General features: G+C 29.6%; 1 protein-coding gene across 1 annotated transcript; it reads left to right on the top strand.

The window, feature by feature from the left end:
* Positions 1-3716: 3716 nt before the first annotated feature.
* On the top strand, positions 3717-7860 carry LOC136090893 (uncharacterized). The gene is made up of 2 exons (XM_065817869.1): positions 3717-3749; positions 6916-7860. The coding sequence occupies exons 1-2, from the start codon at positions 3717-3719 to the stop codon at positions 7858-7860; spliced, it is 978 nt and encodes a 325-aa protein (XP_065673941.1).
* The last annotated feature ends 2042 nt before the right edge of the window (positions 7861-9902 follow it).

The following is a 9902-nucleotide window of genomic DNA, read 5'->3' as shown; positions in this document are numbered from 1 at the left end:
ATTTTTTAGTGTTTCTCTAAGAAAACGAAGAAAAGTTTAGCTGCTTGCAAACTTCTTGTTTAATAGCTAGCAACCCCAAACCGTATAACGTTCTTGACTGATGGTTTAAAGCAAATATGTTTTGATTTTGAATTTAAAAAAGCTGCGTTCTTTAGTAGCCACTGAAGCTGAAGTTGCTAATACTGTTCTATGAGCAACAAAGGCATTTAAATAGATTTTAGCCAAATTATTAAGCGCAATAAACGTTAAATCAAATAGAGATCTGAAGTCCTCTATATCCAAACAGATGTTTCGCAGCTCATAAGCTAATTCTTTTGCATCTATGTCTGATTCATTGGACGTAGAGTCTGTCAAAGCAACTTGCACGTTTGTGGAAAAATTCATGACATCATCATTTGGGCAAGTTTTCATTTGCTGAAAATGATATAGGAAACTGAATTTGACATTCTTCCAAAATTGAAATTAGTTTGTTGAGCTGTTGTTGAGTCACGTCAATAAAATAAAAGAAGAATTGAATTCAAAGATGCTCTTTTGTATCAGCAATTTGTTCGTCCGACTTTTCATACTCAAACTGTCATTTAGCTCGACGTTATCACTTTGTAATGAACACAAGGAGATTCAAGCTCTTTTTCAATTACAGTAACATCGACAAGGCTATTCTCATTTGCTCATTGGCTCGGAGATTAGCCAGAATAGTACGCGTTGCTTCCATAAGTTTGATTGCCACAAAAATGTTTATTTAAGATTTGCGCAAAACTTTTGCTACTTTATTTAGTCTTGTTAAGAATAAATAAATCACAAGGAAGGCAATGAACAGGTATAAAAATTGTTTTCGGCCAAGCTCTGTCTGAAACTGTTGCGCTGTCTTTTGCGCTTTCACAAATCCCGATCAAAGTGTAGTGAACTTCTTTAAGTCGGAAACGCAAAAACTTTGTGCAATTGACTATCTATATTCCCAACTTGTATCTGACAATAGCTTTGCAGTAAGCTGGCAATGCTGTTTAAGAATTTCCCACCGTTGAACTGTGGGGCAGAATAGCTTTAAAACTGGACAAACGTAATTTTTAAAAAGGGTTTTTAAGTTAAATAGTTATTTTAAGGTCACTTTTTAGACTTAGGAAAAATTACTCCATAGATTTTTAAACATTTATTTTTAATTGTCAGACGTTTTAAGTACCATCAAAGCTGTTTTTAAACATAACGGAGAAGAGTTGTATTTTGATTGTTTTGCTTAAATTCCTCAAATTGTCGAACCCGTAATATTTTTCTTATGTATATGTTTCTGTCTGTCTGTCTGTCTGTCTGTCTGTCTGTCTGTATGTCTGTCTGTCTCTCTCTCTCTCTCTCTATATATATATATATATACTTTCATACCACAAGTTCACTTTTTTTTCAATTTATCAAGAAGATTTATTATAAGGGCATTGCAGGGTACCCCCTAGATTCGCCTCTGATATGTTATTTTTATTGTATTGATGAAGTCTTAAATATATTCACTTTAATAGGAAAAAGTAAAATTCTGAAAATAGAAGATATATAAAAATTGTAATTTTTTTTTTAGAGTTAAGTTGTGGCATATGTCAATGCTACTTTTAAAAGACTTGAGAATATACATGTTTAGGTACTTATATGTGTCTTTGGCCCGGAGTCCTTCATGATTTCGTTAATTAATCTTGCAAAACATTTTTAACATTTGGGTCTAAAAATAACAGATATAAATGCAAAAAACATGTCACATGTTATGTTATGAGCCCTTTGTATGCTACTCCGACACTGTTAGTATGCTACTCCAACACTGTTATTATTGCACTACATTATACTACATAACTAAACTTTATAAAAGTACTATAAACTCTGAAACAACTTAAAAACTCTGAAACTACTTTGAAAAAACATGTCTGCAACATGTGTTTAAAAAAATAAACATACACATACGTTAAATTTTATACTTTTCGTCCTTAGCGTGCTACTATACTAGTTGCTTCACGAAGTTATTAATTTACTTTATGTTCTCGAATTGTGGTTGATCGAAACAGAAAAAAGCCGAAACCGAAATAAACCGAAGTTTCGGTTACTCTAGTTCGGTGCCGAAACCGAAACCGACATTTCGGCAAATATATTACCGATACCGACATTTCGGCCAGTCAAAATTAATTTCATTAGAAAATTTTATTTAAAAATGCATTTATATATTTGCTGTTTTTTTTATACGTGTATTATGTTAGAATTGATTACACTTGTTTCACAAATTAAAATTTAATACATGTCGGCGATATAAGTTAATAGCGAAAGTTAACTGGATTTGATTTACTTAGCAAAACAAGAATTTTTAAAGGTATTTTGTGACAATTCTCAAAATATTTTGTGAAAGTTTCCAAAAATAGATACTTTTATAAATTAGATGAAAACTTAAAATCTTAAAAATTTTTTAGTTTTTGGTATGTTTTTCAACCGAAATTTTCCTTTTTACCGAACTTATAAAAAGTTCCAAAAACAAAATTTCGGTATCGGTTCAAATTGAAATTTCGGCCGAAACCGATACCGAAACAGAATTTCGGTCGAACACAATTCTCGAAGCTGTTATTAGTTTAAAGATCTTCAATAAATTTGTCTGTTAAAATAAGTATGTTTTTTTATTTTATTTTTTCTTAGTGCTTTTCAGGTAAATGATGTTTATCCAATTAAATCAAGAGTCGAAATGCATCATATATGTTGGTAACTATTTATAATCAATAGAACATTAAAAATTTAGTATGAGGTATGCGTCACATGTTCATTTTTTATTATTTCACTTGTTCTTTGTTTCGTGTCATTGCAGTGTTCATCAGGGGCATGTTATGATATATTAAAATAATAATTATAGTTTGCGAGGATAAATGAATATTTACCAAAAATAACAATGTTAACTTTATTATCTTTTAAAATCGATATAATTTTTGGTCTCAAAAGTGCCCAGTGTATTAATTATAGAATATTTTGTTTTTCACTTACATTTCAAATTGAATCCATACAAAAGCTCCATTATCAGAAAAGTCCCATCATCACAAGTTATTAGATAGTTGTATACCACCAGTTTGTTCATCTTTATATTTTACTAAAATCCATTGAAGCGTATTGAGAGATTTCTTTGACATTAAAAGACAGAAATCTAGTTGTGCAGATAAAGGCTTTAGAAAATGTATTATTTAAATGTGAAACAATGTCTCATATCTATTTTTTAGAGAGTTTTCTTTCTTTCCTTCTAAAATTTTTACACGAATGCTATTGGTTACACTATGTAATAGTGTAACCGATGGTAATCGTAATAAAATTTAGATAAATAGTCCACAGTGTCTACTCGCTGGAAAATCTGGAAAAACTAGAAAGGACTATTAAAAAAAACCCGGAAAAACTGGGAAATAATTTTTTTGAGCATCATTAAACGAATGATACTCAAAAAATACATTTTCCAGTTTTTACAGCATGTTTTTCAAAAACAGCTCTTTCCAGTTTTTTTAACGAGAGGTAACCCTGTAATAATTACTACACGATTCTACTATCGGTTTCGTTACCAATTTTGTTACACTAACATTTTCATTATTTTTTGATAAGGTATATTATAAAATAAACAATAAACAATAGTTAAAATAAACAAAAATTATATGATACGAGGTGTAAGACATAAAAAACATTATTGCTTTTGTATAACGAAAATGGTAACAAAACCTATAGTATAAATGTGTAGTAATAGTGTATCCGATAGTAATCGTGTAAATATTTTAGAAGGAGAAAAAGAAAAAAACGATATATTGTTTAATATTTGCTTTTCGTTAATTTGAAAGTTTTAACAGTAAAATTATTGCTGACTATGACTTAAGTTTAAACCTTTTCTCCTATAAACTAATGTTTATTTTGAACAAAGTATAACAGATATAGGAAAATGAGTGTGTGGCTAGGGTGTTAGAAAGAGCAAAAGGGTGTTTTTTCTCATTAGAAAACTAACAAAACACCAGCTATCCCGATAATAAAATTGCTAAAACTATTCCTTAAAAGGAAAAAATTCTTCCTATTAATGATTTAACCAATCTCTTTCCTCCTCTCGGGCTTTACCTAACAAAGTGTATATTCCATCCAACGCAACAAGAAACGTTAAACTGTGGGTAATAAACAGTCTTTTCAACCCAAATAGAAAAATGATAAAAACGTCAAGGAATACAAAAAAGCACTGAGAGAAAAAAGAAAAAAAGTTGAGACACACTCTCGGGACAAAGGAATCACCAATATCTCCACAATTAATCTCATAAACAGGGAACTCTACGTATTTATTAAACGGCTAAAGTTTATTGTGGCACCTCAATGCATTCTCAATAGTAATTACCAAACAGAGCTTGGAAAATTTATAAGAAGAATGAGGCTAAAATCGTTTTTCAACAAAATGAAAACAAATAACGCGTTCAACAAATCATAGAACATGAAAAGACAGCGGAGAAACTCAGACTAGATAACACATGTCAATGCCTGTTACTCTACGGACTACCAAAAACAGACAAAGCAGGAGTACCCCTTCGCCCAATTGTCTCGGGATGTGAAGGACCCACAGATAATTTTTCCAAATTTGTCACAGAACACATTCGACCCCTAACAGAAATACAACCTGCTTACTTTAAAGACTGCTCCGAATTATTACGTGTACGTGTATGCGTACACATATATGAATAAGTAAGTGGGCTCATATAAAGGTGTGTAGTCATTCATGCAGATTCTCATTTATATGTATGGATATACACAATAGTTTAAGTACGAGTGTGTATATATGTATGACTATCTATTAATAGAAATGCAAAGAAAAAAGCGGGTGTATAAACCTATCCTCAGAATAGGAGGAAGAGGTGCAAAAATACATAAAAATCTTTGAAGAAAATTTTGAACATGAAGCAAAGGAGGAAAAAACGTGAGAAAAAAAAAAGGAAAAAACTTGTGCCAGACTTTATTAGAAAACGAAAAAAGGTCTCCACAAACAACTGAAGAAGGAAAATTAGGCAGAGGTCGGACCACGATCCTTCACACATAATTAAAAAATATTTGTATGATCTATTAAGTTTTATAGTAGAAATTACACATAAAATAAACAATGCTTTATAAATAAGACTTTCCTATAACCTCTTATATCACATTTTAATAAATTGAGCGCATTCCAAAACAAAAATACAAACCGGGCGCGTCCCATAACATAAACACAAACCATTGAATTTATAAAATCTGCGAATAAAAACCAGTTTCTTCTAGATAATCTGCATGGCTCTCTCTGGACAACTGTCTAAATTTAAATAAAATTACTAATGCTAACACTCTAACTATTGTGAGAATAGTTTTCCTATTTCTCTTTTGGCTATAATGGGCCTAATTTGCACGCTGGATACTCAGATTTTCTCTGAATATCTCATACAAAAGTAGGTAAGATGATCATGATAGAGTGTTTGAAAATCTATTACGCGTCCAATTTAAGCAAACATCCAATTAATTGTTTGTATGTAAATTTAATGAATCTTAAATTAAATCTTTTTATGAAATCTTTTTATGCTTTAAGATATTTAACTATATTTAACGTTTATGCATAACATAAAAAAGATTGTCCTTTGTTTTGAAAAAAAATATTCAACCGGTTTTATTTATTTATTATTATTTTTTTTTAATTACAAATTAATATATACAAATGTTTCATTACCATAATAAATACACAGAAACAAGTTACAATAAAAATTATTTAACTAATTCAAGAACATTGATAATTGCAAAACATCTAGGGATCTTATTGTTGAGAACCACGGCAAAGTAAATGGCGCATTATATATAAATATATACCCTTTAATATATGAATATATACTATATATGATATATATGTACATATATAATATATACGATATATATATATACATATATAATATATATGATATATACATATATAATATATATGATATATATATATATATATATATATATATACATATATATATACATATATAAATATATATATATATATATATATATATATATATATATATATATATACATACATATATATATATGTATATATATATATATATATATATATATATATATATATATATATATATATATATATATATATATATATATAAAATAAATATACCCTTTAATATATAATATAAAAATACCCTTTAATATATTTAATATCCTCAAGAATAACGTAAACGTTATGGATAAACAGAGCTTTTACATTATATCGAAAACTTGATAAAGCGTTGATAAAAATAGTAACTCAAAAGATTTTTAAAGTACATACGTATATTGTCGAAAAAAAACAACCTCTTTTAACTTTCTTTTAAAAGTTATAATTCCATTCACATGAAAAATTAATATTATTCAAGAAATTTTTGTTCCACAGATAAGCTCAAAGAAATGGTTTATATATAAACGGTATACAAAATTGGCTAGAATTAATTTTCGAAAACGGTTGAATTAGAAAATCCTAGTTCCGTAAAATTTATTCGTTTTTTGTTTCTGATATATGCAGATTACAAAAAAGTAATAGAGATGATCTCGTTTTATATTTGCACATAAAACAAAAAATATTATATACAAAAAATTGCAATATAATACATTCATTTTCTATAATAGTGGCTTTAAGTTTGTGATCAGATGAGCTAAACGTGCTAACGGGTAATGCGGAAGTTATCAGACAAATCCTAATTTCTTTATTTGAGCATAATAATTAGTTTTTGTGGTTTTATGCGTAGGCATACACGTTCTATAAAATATAAACTTTATTATTTGAAACACAATTATTTAAAATGAGGTTAAATGCAGCTGAACGAGAATCTTTTCGAAAGCGACTAAAAATGTTTTTTTGTAAATAAACCTAATAAAAAAAAAATAATCGTAAATCATATTGAAAAGGAAGGATTTGCTCGAAGTACAATATATGATAACCTAAAAAGACCTGAAACTGTTCAATCGTTTTCTGATAGAAAGCACCCTGGTCGTCCGACATCCTGGACTAGAGAAAAGAAAGCCGAATCAACGAGACTTGTCAACAATCGAAAAGAGGTCAGTCAGAGAAAAGTAGGTATTAAATTCGGTGTAAATCAATCGACAATTGGTCGTCAGTTAAAAAAAATGAATATTAAATATAGAAAACGTGAAAAGACTCCAAAATACACTATAGAACAACAAATAAAGGCGAAGAAAAGAAGCAGGAAACTAGTTAACGAACTCTATAACACAAAATCGCTTCTAGTCATCGATGGCGAAAAATACTTTTGTTTTGCAGGGGACAACATGCCTGGAAATTCTGGATACTACACAAACAACAAAAAGACATGCCCAGAAAGTGTTCGTTTTATAGGAAAAGAAAAATTTCCAAAAAAATTATTAATGTGGATAGCCATATCTGGCCGTGGTATGTCCGAGCCATTGTTTCGCACTTCCAAGGCTGTAGCGATCAATTCATCAATCTATATTAATGAATGTTTAGAAAAACGACTTCTTCCATTTATTCACAAGCATCATGGAGACTTTAACTATTTATTTTGGTCAGATTTAGCAAGTTCTCATTATTCTAAAGATTCTCTAAATTGGATGGACCAATATGTCTATTACGTTGATAAAGAATCCAATCCCCCAAATGTGCCTCAAGCACGACCAATTGAAAATTTTTGGGAACATTTGGCACAGAAGGTTTACGAGGGAGATTGGCAAGCTTCAACAGAGCAAGTTTTAATTGATCGCATTAAACTAAAACTACAAGAAATTGATTTAAACTTTTTACAGTCGCATATGAAAGGCGTCAGAGCAAAATTGAGATCAATTGCAGATGGTGGTGTTTTTTCATATAAAAAATAATATATTTTTATTAAAAGATAAATGCTTTATTTAAAAAAAATATAATAGTAGTTTGTTTTTTTATTTATAAATAAGTTATTGACGTTTTTATTTTGTCCGATAACTTCAGCATCACCCGTTATATGCAAAGTTAAAATGGCAATGAATAAATGAAAAATAAAATTATTTTAAGGTATGCCTATTTAAAATGCTTTTTTATTTACATAAACATTTTAAACATTTGTTGTTTAATTTAGTATTAAATTACTAATTAGTAGATTATCACCTTCACTAAATATATAATTGACTTCATCTACAACTGTTTTGATATTTAACCAACTTATTATTATTGCTGTGGTTGTATAAGTTATAGTATATTAAGTATCTCATGTTGTGTAGTGAGGTTATCACTATAATTTAGCTTATCACCATACCAAGCCTTAGTAAATTAAGTGTATGCCTTCTCTTTACTAGAAGCCTAGCAATCAAAAAATAAAAAATAATAATAAAGACAATTGCTGCTTTTCTTAATTCACAAAAATAAAAAAATGAAATTCAATAAACTTCTTATATTTAACAAAGAAATTAATAATAATCGGTATAAATTTCACTACCTTTGATATTTACAAATGCATTATAAAAAATAAATTACATATTTCTTTTAATTAGCTGTGCATAAATGAGCCTATGAGAGTAAAAGTGGACCAAGTCCAATTTTTTTCAAATGACCCTTATGTATGTAAAACTGCTAAAAATTTGCTATATTTTTAGAGCAAAAATGGATCTAGTCCATAACACATTTATTTCTTATTCAACAGAGGGCAGCACCTTTTTACTCTAACAATAAATCACCAGGTATAGAGAGCAATAGTGGACCAAGTCCATTGATAGTGCTTTAATGTAAGAAATCAAGATTCAAGACCACATAAACTACACATTTTCTTAGAATTATTATTATTATATTAGAACAAGAATAACATTTGTACAGGTAAGATGCTTTAAATGAATATCTGATTATGGTTTTATATTAATATAGTGAAGTATACAGCACTTTCACACTTTATAAAGTGACAAAACTGAAATAGTTTGGTGAGCGATAATATAAGATTTATTCAATTGCTCTCAGCAGGAATATAAATATTGATTTGTTAGGCAGTAGATATAATGGTCTGTCACTACCAAAGTTACAGCCTCTTTAGAAAGGTCTATTTTGTGGCTTTAATAACATCTAGCTAGGGGAGCACTTGCATGCATGTTGTGTACATGTACATTATTCTTTCTAATAATATTCTGAATGTATGTAATATTTAAAAAATATTTATTGTAGAATAGTGTAAACATGCATTCACGAGCCACACACATGGTGTCACTGGCATTGATAAAGTGCAAGAAGGTTCAGAGATCTCTAGCTACAGATACAACAATTGCAGATCCTAACTTAGCAGCAGATATACAGACAGAACGTTCTACATCAGCAGCCGAATCTCCGATTGTAGCCGATAATTCACCGGTTGTAGCAGTTGAATCTCCGATTGTAACAACTGAATCTCCAATTGTAACAACTGAATCTCCGATTGTAACCGATCAACGCCCTCGAAAACGAAAACGTTGTGTAACGAACTGGAAGAAAAATGTGATTAAGCGCTTACGAAATACAGGTAGCGAATATGTAACGCATGGCGGAACGTTACAAAAAGCTAAGAAATTAAACGAACATTATTTAATAAATCACAGTTGCAAAAACAAATGTGCTGAAAATTTGACTTTAGAGCAGACTAAAACTCTGTTTGAAAATTTCTGGAAATTGGGAGATTTTGATGCACAAAATCTGTTTCTTGCTGGCTGCGTGAAACAATCAACAGTAGAACGTAGAAGACCAAGAGTGAGAAAAAACAAAATTACGAAAAATGAAAAAAAACATGCAAAGGATTTTGCACGAGTATACTCTGTGTTTGCAGATAATAAGCCCGTTACTGTTTGCAAACCATACTTCTTGGCGATATTTGACATTAGCAGCGGTCGACTAAATCATGCGTTAGTCAACCAACGGGAGAATAGTGGTG

The sequence above is a fragment of the Hydra vulgaris genome, chromosome 14, assembly GCF_038396675.1.
Source record: "Hydra vulgaris chromosome 14, alternate assembly HydraT2T_AEP".
Taxonomy (NCBI): Eukaryota; Metazoa; Cnidaria; class Hydrozoa; order Anthoathecata; family Hydridae; genus Hydra; species Hydra vulgaris.
The sequence above is the reverse complement of the archived record's forward strand: the minus strand, read 5'-3'. Positions and strand labels throughout refer to the sequence as shown.

Excerpts from the sequence above, each read along its gene's own strand:
- LOC136090893 (XM_065817869.1), top strand. The coding sequence starts at position 3,717 with ATGTGTAGTAATAGTGTATCCGATAGTAATCGT. Across the intron at positions 3,750-6,915 it reads GTGTATCCGATAGTAATCGT|GAAGGATTTGCTCGAAGTAC; the intron begins GTAAATATTTTA and ends CATATTGAAAAG.